The 14,858-nt window shown below is 42.5% G+C and overlaps 1 protein-coding gene across 3 annotated transcripts in view; it reads right to left on the bottom strand.

The window, feature by feature from the left end:
* The window catches only part of ABCF1 (ATP binding cassette subfamily F member 1), a 130,890-nt gene that overhangs the window by 69,968 nt on the left and 46,064 nt on the right, over nt 1-14,858 (bottom strand). For 2 of the 3 annotated variants that reach the window (XM_085861197.1, XM_085861191.1), the window contains 4 exons: nt 11,856-11,960; nt 10,807-10,986; nt 10,609-10,665; nt 6,425-6,547 (listed from right to left, as the gene is read on the bottom strand). In XM_085861197.1, the coding sequence (XP_085717323.1) occupies nt 6,425-6,547; nt 10,609-10,665; nt 10,807-10,986; nt 11,856-11,960 (465 nt within the window). The remainder of the gene's footprint in view (nt 1-6,424; nt 6,548-10,608; nt 10,666-10,806; nt 10,987-11,855; nt 11,961-14,858) is intronic. The other variant, XM_085861201.1, reaches the window with a different exon arrangement.

Here is a 14,858-nt window from a genome sequence, read left to right as displayed (position 1 = left end):
AGACAATATGTGCATAAGCCAACAATAATAATAATTGCCTCCGTACACATTTAAAGTGCATCAGTAGCACTCACTGCCAGATCGTGAAAGTTACAAGAGCTGAGAATATATTCAAGATAGGTTGCTATTCTATCACAGGCAGTTCCAGAATCAGGGTAGGGAGTTACAATTTGGCCAGGGTAATGGTGCACACAATGGCCGAATCTTTTCAAAAGGTAATCTCGTATCTCTAATGTTTACACGTGAAACAGATAGAGTTGCGAGAGCATTTCCTTTCAAAAAAAGGAGGCACTTAATTAAATCACCTCCCTCGGTTTATGATTGGCATCGGAGCACTTCCATTTTCTTCTTTTTTAACGGCCATTATTAACCCACCATTTCATGTGGGGTCGACCGGGAAAAGCTTGGCCCAAGTCTTCGTGAACTGGCTGGCCAAAATAAAACGATTAAGTTCAACTCGTGAGGGTAGGAATTGGGAACTTGGCCATGGTGCAAGCGATAACTTGCCTACTCTTCGCGAAGGACACCAGGGATATTTAACATCCACATCCGAAAGCTGGCAGACAGGCTTCCCATTTAATGTCCATTCGAGGGATGGCACACACATTTATGAATCACTCTGCTTGTGAAAGACCGGGCTGAGAGTGTGTAGCTGGGTCGGGAATCGAGCCCAGGCTAGACGGCTGAGAGGCGAGTGTACATACCTCTTGGCCATCCTGTCAGCCAGCCATAGTGGCACTTCCATAAACCATGCATTGTCAGTACAGGATAGCAGTCACATTCACAGTACACTCCCCCCCCCCAAATACACCTCACCCCTACCCCACCACCCAACCTCTCCCAAGCACAACAGCAGTCACATCCACAGTACACCCCCCCCCCCAGTACACCTCACCCCTACCCCACCACCCAACCTCTCCCAAGCACAACAGCAGTCACATTTACAGTACACCCCCCGCCCACCCCCAGTACACCTCACCCCCACCCCACCACCCAATCTCTCCCAAGCACAACAGCAGTCACATTCACAGTACACTCCCCCCCCCAGTACACCTAACCCCTACCCCACCACCCAATCTCTCCCAAGCACAACAGCAGTGCTATTCCAGCTACATCACCAGAATTCCCCATCCTTAATCTGCTCCCTCAAGCTCACAATTTAGTTCCTTGTCTCCTTCCATCCATGTACTTTTATGGGTGTGCTCCAGGCAAGCCACCTACCCTTTAAGTGACAATCGGACAACTGCCAATGGCTACGAAGACCCCGGCCTGCTTGGGCTCAATTCCTTTTGACTGAGAAAAATCTTTGCTCAAAGATGACCACTGTTTACCTCCTTGGCAAAGTGCTTCAAGTGCTGGCTGCACCTTGTATTCATTTCCACTGCGTTTATAAACCAAGTTCACGCTTCTCCAGTCTGCTTGGCTCACATTGCAAATACTAACTCTTCTATGACAAAACTAGAGAGGACACAATACCCCATGCAGTGTTCAAGTATATACTTCAATATTAATACAATAATGATTTTAAAGATCGTCAAAAAACATAAATTTGAAAATTCAGTGCTCCTGAAGCAGTCTTATACATCACCCTTCTACAATGTAATAATCTTGAGGTCCTTGGTTTCCACAGCATCAAACTGAGCAAGATGTGAGGCAGGGGAAGCAACCCAGAGGGGAGAGCAATATTCCATTTAGCTGTGGATGTAGGCCTCGCAGGTGGATAGGAGTTCAGGAGGGCCAAGGAAGGACTTTGTACGATTGAGGATGCCCAGTTGGTGGCTGGCTTGGTCGGCCAATGCTGAAATGTGGTTTGTCCAAAAACGATTGTGGTTGATAGAGAAACCCAGGAGCTTGAACAACAATCTCCTCCCAACAGTACATTCCCTTTTAAGTTCCAAGTCCCAAAAGAATAATTACATTATCAACCATACCCATGGGGTGAAACTGCAGAACTTTTGAAAAAAGGAAAGGAAAGTAACGAGCAAAATGACTCCTTGCTATTGGGGTTCAGGGGCATGCCTCCTGGAAAAATTTGAAAAATTGATGTCAAAATATGCATTTTGGGGGTGATCATGTCCAAATTGTCACAAAAAAAACTATATAAACAAGAGCGAGAATTGCTTTGCAATATATGTCTCCCACCGATGTGATATTTTCGAAGTCCAAAAATGGCATAATTGTGAAAAATTGATGAAACACCCTAAAAATCAAACTTGTTCAGTAACTTATCATAATAAAGCCATGTACAGTGCCTTCAGAAAGTATTCACACCACTTGACATTTTCATATTTTATGTTACAGCTTGAATTTAAAATGGAATAAATTAAAAAAAACTTGTCACCAATATACACAAAATACCCCAGAATGACAAAGTGAAAACATCTTTTCAGAAAATAGCATGGTCTGTGGATGGGTAGGAAATATCTCGATGTAATTTAAGTAGGGAAAACTGTGAGATTAAGATTGTTAAGTTCCACCACATTGGGGTGGGGGGGGGGTGCTATTTAACCTGGTAGGGTTTAAGATTAGTTTATCCCAGGATGTGATTGCCCCATGAACTTTTCCTACGTTTTTGCATTTACAAGACTGGCTATAAAAAGGAACCACGTTCTTACGACGACGACGACAACGGCCGACCCGGCTGCCGACAGAGCCGAACGTTTCTGAGCAGGCAAAACCGCTGCCGTCCCGGCAGGCCATGCCACCGAGGCTGATGATTGGTCGGTGTGATGTAAGAGGAGGAAAATGATCGCGTGGAGACCGTGGCTGTGCCATAGAGGGTCGCTTGCTTGTTGCTCTCCTCGACATGGTCAAGAAGGCTGCACGATTCTCGTTGTTCGTGTTATGTGAATTTGCTCACATGCTGGAACAGGACGCTGGCCGTTGTCTATTCGGCTGAGTCGTGAAGTATGTGCGCTTTAGGAGGAGAAGAAGAGGAGCATGTCTCTTCACGACAACTCGACGGTCTCCTGTTGTATGTTTGAGGAAGAAAGTGGCACCATTTGCTGTGAGCGGACCTGGTGCGAAGAGAGGAGCGGTGTTGGCAATTTTGATCGTGAGAAGGAGCTTTTTCATTATAAATCATTGATTTATGCTTAATAAACAATTATTTGTTGAATTTACCTGTGTTTGTCGATTCATTGTGGATTCGAGAATAAACCCATGTGTTTCCGTTCTGGTACGTGCTCCGCCGCTTTCGCATCCCGTATGCGCTATAATCTCCAAGGTAAAACCATTTGGCTATCCATCCATCCAGGTCGGTGTTAACCTCCCCTGAACACGACATTATTAAACCCCTTTTCTCTGACATTCCAAATTGAGCTCAGGTGCATCCATATTTCCTTTGATCATCCTTGAGATGTCTCTTCAACTTGATTGGAGTCCACCTGTGGCCAATTCTATTGATTGGACATGTTTTAGAAAGAAACACCTTTATACCACAGTTGACACAATATAAAAACAAGATACCACAGTTGACAGTGCATGTCAGAGCAGAAGCTCCACCATGAAGTCCAAGGAAATGTACGAAATATAACTGTGAGGAGGCATAGATCTGTGGAAGGGTATGAAACATATTATGGAGTGTTGAGAGTTCCCAAGTCGGATCGGAGAAACTGGGTAGGAGATTCACATTTCATCAGGACAATGATCCGAAGCACAAAGCTAAAGCTACACTGGAGTGGCTGAACAAGAAGAAAATAAATGTTCTTGAGTGGCCCAGTCAAAGTCCTGACTTGAACCCAATTGAACATTAATGACGAGAATTGAAGATTGCAGTCCATCGACGACCCCCATCAAACTGGGCAGAATTGAGCAATTTTCACATGAAGAAAGGACAAAGATTTCACCATCTCACTGTGCAAAGCTGGTAGTGACCTACCCAAAAACACTCATCGCAGTAATTGCTGCAAAAGGTGCTCTCACAAAGTACTGACTGAAAGGGTGGAATTATTTTGAGACCAGTGAATTTTGATTTGAACACGTTTTTTTGCAGGTATTCCTGACATGTAACATCCTTCAACTATAACAGTGTTTCGTTTAATAGCTTCAGTTATGAACAAAAAAGTTCATTTGGAAAAATTGTTTCTACATAATTAATAATTCATCTAAATGTGGCATTACTGGTTGGGGGTGAATACCTTTGCAGGCCACTATATATATATATATATATATATATATATATATATATATATATATATATATATATATATATATATATATATATATATATATATATATATATATATATATATATATATATATATATATATATACACATCTTCTTCTTCTTCCAGCTGCTCCCGTTAGGGGTCGCCACAGCGGATCATCCGTATGATCCGCATAGTGATTTGGCACATGTTTTACGCCAGATGCCCTTCCTGACGCAACCCTGGTCGCCTCTTATGACACAGGGATATGGTACACCTATTTTAACCGGGGTATACACCGGCCCAGTACACTGGTACTCACTTCGCCGACCTCGGAAGGATGACAGGCTGAGTCAACCCATATATATATATATATATATATATATATATATATATATATATATATATATATATATATATATATATATATATATATATATATATATATATATATATATATATATATATGATTTTTTTTAACACTGTGGGGGGTGGGGAGTGGGAATTCAAATGAGAAATAGAAGAGAAGTAGGGATTATATAATTCTTCCATATTTGTGTTCAAAAGAGATGGCCTCTTTCATGGTGCAAAAAACATTGAGGGCTTAGCTTTGTCTCTGGATAACCCAAATAACTAATTGATGGTTGTCTGCTCTGTGAGGAGGGCAACCATTGACCTGATATTTAGACAACTGTTTGTTCACTCACTTTCATTGTCATGATTGACAATACCAAGGCAACACTTTTAACATGGTTTGGCACCCTGCCCTGCTCACCAAACTCTCTTCCTATGGCCGATGGAATCCAAGGCCATTTCCACTCATGGCTCGCAGACTTCCTCTCCTGTCGCAGTCAATGTGTGGCCCGAAATGGAGTTCTTTCATCCCCTCTTCCTGTTCAGGGTGGATTTCCTGAAGGCAGCATTCTGGGCCCTGTTCTTTTTCTGGTTTTCATCAACGATTTCTCTGACTCTCTGGAAAATCCTCTTATTCTCTTTGCTGATGACTCCACCTTCTGCCGTACCATCTGTCATCCCTCAGACCGGCAAGCAGCAGCTTCTTCGCTCTCCACAGATCTTGGTGAAATCACAAATTGGTCCAACATGTGGAACATCCAGACAAATCTCGCACTCTCACTGTCTCTCCGAAATGACCGTTTAGCAACCCCACCCCCCCCACCCCCCACTCCATCCACTTTCTCAACAATCCTCAGGAAGAAGTCCTTTTTTTCAAGCTTCTGGGTCTCACTATCTGCCATGATCTTTCTTGGGAAAGCCACATTTCAAACCTCACCTCCAAAGCCAGTCACCAACTGGGAATCCTCTGTCGTGCAAAGTCCTTCCTTGGCCCACCTGAGCTCCTGACCACATATAAAGCTTTCATCCGCAGCCTGATGGAGTACTGCTCTCCCCTCTGGGCTGGTGCTCCTGCCTCCCACCATTCTCGGCTTCATGCTGTGGAAACCAAGGCATTTCAGATCAGTGGCACCTCCCGCAATGAGGCTGTCTTTGGGCCTCTCACTCTCACCGCAGGCTGGTCAGTGGTCTTTCTGTCTTCTACCATCTCCTCTCCGGTCTCGCCCCCCTTGCTGTGTCTGCGATTTGTCGCTTAAGGTCCATCAACAACCCCCGTCTGGTAAAACTACCAAAATTATGAATCACTGCTCACCTTCACTCTTTCATTCCTACTTTTCCCCACATTTGGAATAAACTCCCTCACTCTATTCAATCCCATTCTTCCCTCCAGGCCTTCAAAGCAGCTGTTCACTACCACCTCTTGTCATCCCCCATCCAAATCCTCAATCTTTTCTACCCCTGGAAATTCACCCCAATCCCACCTCCAAATTCCCTGCTTTCCTTCCTGAATGTTCCTGTAATGTCCATCTTGTATACCCCGTGTTCCCTGCCCCATCCCTTTCCCTTCCACAGATCTCCTAATGTCTCTGTTCCCCACTGTTTTGTCCTTCCCACTCCCGCCCCTTTTGTCTTATGCCCCCCTTGCTGTGCGTTGTGTGTTAGCTCTCATACGAGCCTCGACAAGGTATACAAAAACAAACAAACAAAAAAAACACACACAACAGCACCACTTTCAAGCAATTACAGCTCTTCTCGAATCTCTAGGACAAGAGGGAATGAAATTGCTGATGTCTATTCCAATCCAGCAGGTAAACAAGAGAGCTCATATGTTGTCAACCTGTTAGAAGTCTCGTCCGCCTGACTATTAGAAGTCAAACAAATCATATACTGTCAGTGCAGAAAAACATTATGTAGTGCGAGACCTTTATAACTGCAGCATTGGCATGAGTTGCAGCAAAATTTGATTGTTGCTGCTGAGAAACAGCAAAATCTGCCACCCCTTCTTCCAACACACGTTCAGCTGCTTGCTCCTTTTCTGCAATTGCCTGGAAGAGCAACAGTTTTTGGAAAGAAAGAACAAAAAAAAAAAAAATGTTGAACATTGTCAAGTAATATTGATACATTTTCACAAGTCTGTAAAAATCTCATTGTAAGCCTCATGTGTAATTACTCAATGTATTTCACAGAAAATTGTATGAGTAAAATTCATGTCAATTGTCATAAATTCTTGATGAACAGTTTTGTACATTGGTTAACTGGGGAACAAATTGCTTGTTATGGAGAACTCAATGGCAGTGTTGATCGTCGCAGGACTTGAGGTAAACACGGCGCGAGTTTGCCGTGGTGGCATGAATCGCATTTTTCTGTCTCTTGTGCGATTCAGAAGTTTGTCCAGTGCGTTCAGATGAGAGGAGGCCCCCTGTGTTTGTGAAGGAGAGGGCAAGAGCTTTCTTGTGGAGACGGATGTCGGTCTGTTTCAGGCAGGGTGGTTGACACTTGTGAGTGAAAAACGGGGGCAAGCCATGTGTTACTCCCTGCATCGGGTTCCTGAGTAATCGTGATCATGAATGCCTGTGGAAGGAAGTGTATGTGAGCATCAGTTCGGAAGGAAGGTAACAGGAGTGAGCTGTGACGACAGCTTATGAATCGGTTGAAGTGCTGATTACAATCCGAGTGTGGAGTTATGCAAAAAGTAGAGAATGGATAAATCAATGGAGATTGGAAGCAAGGTTGTACGACAGGGTACAAAACTTCTGCGGTTTATGGCTGAACATCAGGCTTTGGAGAGAAAAATCCATAAGAGAAAGAATGGAGGCTGAAATGGAGACAGAATGACCCAATGTTGGAAATGAAAGTGAGAGACAACCTAGAAGGTGAGAAGTTGAATTTGAGATAAAGCATCTCAAGGTACAGAATGTTGAAAAAGGTATGTCACCCAGAGGATGTGATTAACTATGTAAAAAAAAAAAAAGAGTTCCACAGCTCCCTGTCTTTTTGAGGGGAAGGATTAGGCAGCTCCCTCCTGAGGCTTGAACAAAATTCACTTGAAGTGGGTGGGGCAGGGCAGGGTGGGCTACTTCAGAGATCTATTAACTGGCAAAATGCTGTATTTGCAATCCAAGCTGTTAGTTGGGGCAGCTGTAAAGTACCAGTCAAAATAAGCTATGCTGAAGAGGTATTATTTATTTGACTGAGGATGGGTAACTGACCAAGTTTAGTGCTGTCAATTCAGAGATATGGGAGAGCCCTGAGCAATTTTCTAAAATGAGGAAATTACCTGACAATGTGGGAAGAAATGCCAAAGCCTAATCAAGTTTCACATCCTCTGTGACCTGTTAGTAAAGGAAATGTGTATCAGTGCATGCCTGAAGGATTTGTCTGCAAGTTTGCGTGAAAGGGCACCACAGAATCTTGATAAGTTGGTTAGGATTGCAGATCTTTTCCCAAATGCTAATGATAGGCATCTATCAACTGCTGTTAATTGCGATGATGTCAGGTTTTATTTCCGTTTTGTCTCGGAGAATAGAATTGCACATGAAAAGGAGGAAGAGGAGGAGGACATTGGGACCATACTCTGTGCAGAGCGTTGGTGCTGCCTAAGCAGTGTCCTTGGCTATTGGGCACAATCCTGGACGGGTCGCCACTCCGACGCAGGATCCCAGCATGATGGCAATCATTTTGCCGACCTCGGAAGGATGACAGGTTGAGTTAACCCCACCTGGTATTAATTCAACAGCTGAGCGGGATTTGAACTCAGGACCCTAAGATCCAAAGCCCAACACCCTAACCATTAAGCCAACACCAGGCATACATGAAAAGGGGAACAGAAAATTGTGGATTATTCAAATGATAGTGTTAAACATGTAAATGGTGCATGCACTGTAAGCCAGAGAGCCATGGAAGGGCCAACTTAGGGGCGTTGTAGGTACTGAGAGGCCATGCTATGCATGCAATGGGTTAGGGTATGTAGTGAGGGAATGCAAGTTGTTTCCAGGAGCTAAGGCATGAGTGTAAAGGGCTGCTGGTACAGTGCTTGAAAGACATTGGAGAAAAGTCACAGCAGACAATTCCAGTAATTGCAAAAGTCATGAAGTGAGTGTTGGAAACCTGATGAAATTTCAAGGCCCGACATCAAATGCAATGAATACCAAGTGAGAACCTTGTATTGAAGAGGACCGTTTATTGCTTGCAGTTAGTACGAAACTTCCACTGGTGAGCAGTGGCTGTATTCCTTCCAGCATGTTGAGCAATGATAGGATGTTTTTTTGCACAATTTTCATAAATGGCAATGATGTTTGCTGACTTCCAGGCAGATGGTAGGTCACCAAAGGAGGACGACAGGCCTTCATCTTAACCGGCTTTACTGCAGACTCTAACCAAGATAAGTTGTATAAACCGTCTTTGCCTCCAAATTCCATGTATCCAACCCATCCTCTTCTGTCCCCATCTTACATCAACGCACTGTTGGCTGGACTCTGTCCTTCTCACCCGAGTAGGTAGAGAAAGTTGTACGGCTTGACCCTGCATCGGTGATGGGCCCCGATGGCATCAGCGCCCATCTTCTCAAATCCTGCTCTGTCGTTCTTGATTCCCCTCTATTTGTCCAATTCAGTCTGCCTTTATCCATTGGCCATCACCACTCTGCATATGTCAGCAAATATCACTCCAATCCACAAGAAGTGTGCAAAAACAGACATTACCAACTACAGGCCAGTGAGCTTGCACTTACAAGCAAAGTCATGGAATCCATCATTTTTGGATTGATCGATTGATGTCAAGTCTTTCCCGTTTTCGAACAACCCGATCTCCGAAGAGCAGTTTGAACTTTGGACATGCTTCATGCTCCTCTCTCAGAAATGGTTGGAACCCTCGATCTCAAACAAGAGGTTAGGACCATCTCTCAAGACATATCTCGGGCATTCAATAGTCTGATATCCTGTGTTGTTTGCGAAGCTTTTATCAATATTATCATATATTATGATCAATATAATGTGCATGGCATAGAAAGTTGCCTTAATTTCTAGATTTCTGACTCTCTCCACTCAAGCATTCATATTACCATCAATTGAACCCTCTCCTCGTGAAGGCTGTAGTTGCCCAAGTCTGTTTTAGGCTCAGTCTTGTCTTGTTCCTCATCCATGTAAATGACCTCTCCGTTGCTCTGGAAAATCTTCTCTTCCTTTTTGCAGACAGTCCATATTATGTCATGCAGTGCACCGATCCCAATGATAAGCTGACTGCAACTGCATCACTCTCTGATCTGGAATCGATTAGATGCTGGCCCAAATAATGGGACTTGTCCTTCAATCATGGGAAATCTGACAGTCCCACCCAGTTGCTCGAGAAGGATTGTCAAACAAACCCACGTATATATTTCCTTTGTCATTCACGAGAGAAGGTTTAATTTATCGAGTGCACAAATGACTAAAAGTTCGCAGATTAAAGGAATTAAATAAGATGATGGTGAAGAATAAGACTAAAGTTTACAGATTAAAAGAATTATAATAAAGAGCTACATTTGTGAAAATAAACAAATATAATTTGCTTATACGAATAAGCAAGTCTTGTACATTTTGTGGGGCATGTGCACCATGCATTTTGTGGGACAAACAACAGGCATGAAGAACCAATGTAACGTGTTAGACATAGGGTAAAACGGTGGTAAAACCCAGAATGAAATTTATTCTCCTTTAAACCTTTATTCAAATTGAATTAGACACTTGAACACTGTAAAACACAAATCGCCATCACAATACTTCCAAGATCCTAGCGATAGATCAATATATAGCATGAGAGGGTGTGGCACGTGAGAGGCAACACTATTGTGGTAAAGAGGAGGCCACCAATATGGCGATTTACGATGCCGATGAACGTGGCATTCTATGGTGATCAACAAAGCCTTCATCTCATAAACTGTGACTCAACGTCGTCTTATTACAGTGTTCAAGATTGCTTCAATAACGCTAAACTTCGTGTAGTTTGTGTAAAAATGTATGGGTATGGTGCTGTGGATAGAGACAGGGAAAAGGCTTGCTGGGTTCAATTCCCTTTTGTGAAACCTCTTGTATGGTCACAGAGTGATAGGTAGACAGATTCAGGAACTCACCTGCTTTTGTTTTTTCTTCCTTTCTTTACGGGTGAGGGAAGTAGACGTTTTATCCTCCTGCAACCAGTGAGAAAGAAGGGATCACATATTTGAAAACATGACAATCAGCCATAAATTTCAGTAAGCTACCCCTCCCCTCCCTCCCCACCCCCAAGCAAAAAAAAAAAAAACAGCTATAAATTAAAGAATACTTCTCACCTTAATTTCTGTTGAGACTTCTTCATATTTTTCCCGTCTTCCCTTCCCATCTTTTTCTTGTTTTGCTGCTTTCCTCTCTGAAGCAAGAGGCAATTTCAATGGAATTTCTTCTTCAGAACTCGTGTTTTCACTCCCACTTTCTTCATTGTTGAATTCCAAAATGTCAAAGCTGTTTTTCGGCTGGGAAAAAAAATATAACAATAATCAAAACCAAATTAATTTGTGCAGTAAAAGAGTGGAAAGGAAAGAAAATAGCAAGAAAAAAATTGGAGCAGAAAGTAGGAAGGAAGGAAGAACATCCTGCCTCCAAGTTACTCTTTTGTACAAATCTACCATTGTCTGAGCCCTGAGCTCTTGGCTTCTGGAATGCTGGTTGAAATCCCATAAACCATGTAATTTATGTCAAAGTACAAAGGTGTCTACTAAGTTTGTCCTGATTGTGACATGTGCAAGCCCACCAAAAATCCAATCCTGGTTTCCTTCTCCAAGTCGCAGCTGGTGGGCTCACCTTCGTTACTTCATCGACAGAATTCACGAATTGTGTTTGTTTGCCTCGTGGTTTTCAAGACAATCTTTCAAGCATGCCATCCATCATCACATTTTGCTGTCTCTAACACAGACAACTTCTCCCTCCTCCTCCCCTCAAACGACAATTTATTTCATCGTTTGTCTCGGCCTTCCATTCCTGCTACACATCTACATTGTCTCTGTTTACCTGCCCGTTTCTATTTTACCCTCTGCCAGTGTGTGAAGCACCTGCTCTCACTTCCATGAGTGTACACTGGTGTATATAAAAATGTTACATGTTGAATCAACATATCAGAAACTCATTAAAATTGATTTGGAGTTTGACATTCAACATATGGATAAGGAAAGCATGGATTATCCAATGTCAAAAAAACAGAGTGGATCCCTTACCCCCACCCCTGATATATAACAACAGGAACTGGGGGTGGAGAGGATGGGAAAAGAAAAAAAAAGGAAAAGAAAACAAAAAAAGGTAAAATGTAAGTTTGGTTAAATAATAATTGAATACGAAGACCACTTACCTTTCTCTCATTTGTTTGTTTGTTGCTGCTTTTGCTCTTCTCACAATTTGTATTTTCTTTTTTGGAGTCAGCACCACTCTCATGCAAGGCAAGTTTCCCATCCTTCTAAAGGGAAAAAGTAAAAGCATGAAAAATAAGCCTCCAAAACATGAGCAAAGAATTCTCATATTCCAAAAAGTAAAATTATTCTTCACAGGAACTCGGAAACTTTTGTCACATCGACATCTGCAGCAGTGCAAGGATTTGTCAAAAGGCATAACAAGTAAACAAAATAAAGATCAACTACTGTACTGTAGTCCCAAGAAGGAAGCCAGACAATATTCTGAAAATTGAAAGGGATAATTTCAGACAAAATCATAAAATTTCTGCGTACTCAAACCGAGGAATTTCACTCTCCATCTGTAAAATCTCAACTGTATACATTTACCGTCCTTTGGACTTTATTATTCCATGTTCATGTTTGTATGACATTGGATTTCTGAGAGAAAGAATAATTTCTAACACTTTCACTTTGGTGTTGATGTCATTCAAGGCATGCTCTGATGAATATCTAATGGGTTCTTTTGCATTTACTCTGACACAAAATAATTTCAGCTATCTACAATACAGGGTACATCCTATGTCCTCCACTTCCGTGTTCCAATCTCTCTTTTGCTCCCACAAAGGGGAAAGCCCGAAACACCAGCACCTTATAAACCAAGGCGGATAAATCTCACAATTTTATCCTCGTGTATATATTCTCTTATGTCGGCAATGCCAACTGCTAGTTTTGTACTGGAATTAGCAATGACCGTGTTTTTTGGCGTATAGGTCGATGTGGAGTGCAAGTCGAATTGGCTAATTTCCCCATTTTTCTTTTCTTCATTCATTCATAGTTAAGACGATTTGGAATGAAAGACAAAGATGGAACAACGACGGTCGTTAGAAAAAGTGTCAGCCAGTAAAAACAATAAAGGGGTTTGTTCCTCGCTAAATTAGGAATATAAATTTTTGTTTTTATATAAATTTAGAAGTAAAGTAATTAAAACAGGCTTCAAAGTCATTATCAGCACTGTCTCATCGCACACAACATTTTGTTGCAGTTCACAAATCTTTATATAAAAAGAGTTCGTCGGTCTTGGCATGCTTCTGTCCCTCTGTCCCTCCCGCCGTCCGACCGGCGGGCCGTGTGACTATATGTCGATTATTTATATACGATTTGAATGTACCTTTCGACTGCTGAGACCTCTTAGACGTTTGAAAGAAGACCCTCTAAGACCCCAACAATCCTCAAGACCCCAAAGACCCTGAAAACCCCCAAACTCCAAACAACCCCAAGACCCCGACAACCCCCAAAGACCCTGAAGACCACAAAGACTCCCAACACACCCGAGACCCCGAAGATCCCGAATATCCAAAGACCCTTAAAGACCCAGATCATCATATTTTTTTATCAATCAGATGCAAGGCAAATGGGCAATCTGCAAACAGTTTGGCAAAGTTGAGTAAGGTGAGGAGAGATGGGCCAGTTTCAATTTACATTAAAACAAAAACTCTTCCACCTTCATCTTCGTCACTGATAATAAAGGTGAGTCTCATTCAATCCTGTTTCTCATTCGATTCGATTCAGAAAACACTTAACTTGCTATTATATTCAATACATTCTCTTTCAACATTTCCATTTTATCCATATAACAGTAATTAGATAACAATAATATAATGCCCAATCAAACAGCACTGGCAAACGTACTGGGCATTGCAGTCGCTTCACTGACGGGACTATATATTCTTCTTCTTCACATAAAATAATGGTGAGTCTCATTACCTCCACCACTGAAGGTGAAGGAGGTTATGTTTTCACCTCTTTCTGTCTGTTACTTGCAAAATCGAAGATTTTTCAAGGATATTGGTTGTTCGATTCTGCTACTCTGTCTGTTTGTCGCCCCCCTCACACAATGGAGGTTGCTGTGACTTCTTTACCCCCCTCCCCAAAGGGATTTTCGCCGATCGTGAGATTTCTCCATGGCCACTTACAATAAAAACAACAATGATAAAAGCTTAATATTAATGTGATTACAAAACAATATTAACCCCTTGAACCCTGAATTCCTTGGACTTTTGGCTCCCCCACCCTAAGCTCCTTGGAGAAAAGTCTGGCCGCTTGGGTATATGGAGGTTTGAATAGTGGCTGGTAAAACAGCCACTGGGGTTCATAGGAGGAGGAGGAGATTGGGACCATACTCTGTGCAGAGTGTTGGTGCTGCTTAAGCTGTCTCCTTGGCTAATGGGCACAATCCTGGACGGGTCGCCACTCCGACACAGTATACCAGCATGCTGGCACTCATTTCACCGACCTCGGAAGGATGACAGGCCGAGTTAACCCCACCTGGTATTAATTCAACAGCTGAGCGGGATTTGAATTCAGGACCCTAAGATCCAAAGTCCACCACCCTAACCATTAAGCCAACACCAGGCATGGTTCGAAGGGTTAATACTAATAATACTCCACCCTCCCCCCCCACTCCATGAGGGGTTTTTCCTCCTTGGACAAACGCAGTGTTAACGTGTATAAATACCGAATCGTGGAATTTCGTGGGGCACACCTACAAGAAGTAAAAAAAATATTATAAACCACAAGCACGTTTGATTGCCTTATTAAACAGTTGCTACTAATGTTTAACACGAAAGTGAAAGGGAGGAAACCCGGGATTCTTGAAGCATTACTTGCTTATCGCGTCCCCCACAGACTAACGGACCTGACCATACAGCTGGGATAATCTACTGTATATACCCCATAGAGGATAATAGCATGACCCTTCCTGCCACTCCCTTAGGGAGCAGGTGTACTTGAAAGACTAAAGCTCACAGATTAAAATAATTATAATAAAGAGCTACAATTTGTGAAAATAAACGAACGTAATTTACTTGTAGGAATAAGCAGGCCGTGTACATTTTCTGTGGCATGTGCATACTTTCTGCTGGATTTGTCATCGCTCCAGCTAACTGCGAACCTATCTCTCTCAT

Source organism: Eptatretus burgeri, chromosome 2 (genome assembly GCF_056783735.1).
Source record: "Eptatretus burgeri isolate ZD-2024b chromosome 2, Ebu_testis_v1, whole genome shotgun sequence".
In the NCBI taxonomy this organism is placed as follows: Eukaryota; Metazoa; Chordata; class Myxini; order Myxiniformes; family Myxinidae; genus Eptatretus; species Eptatretus burgeri.
Note: the sequence above shows the minus strand (reverse complement) of the source record. Positions and strands in the feature narration are given on the sequence as shown.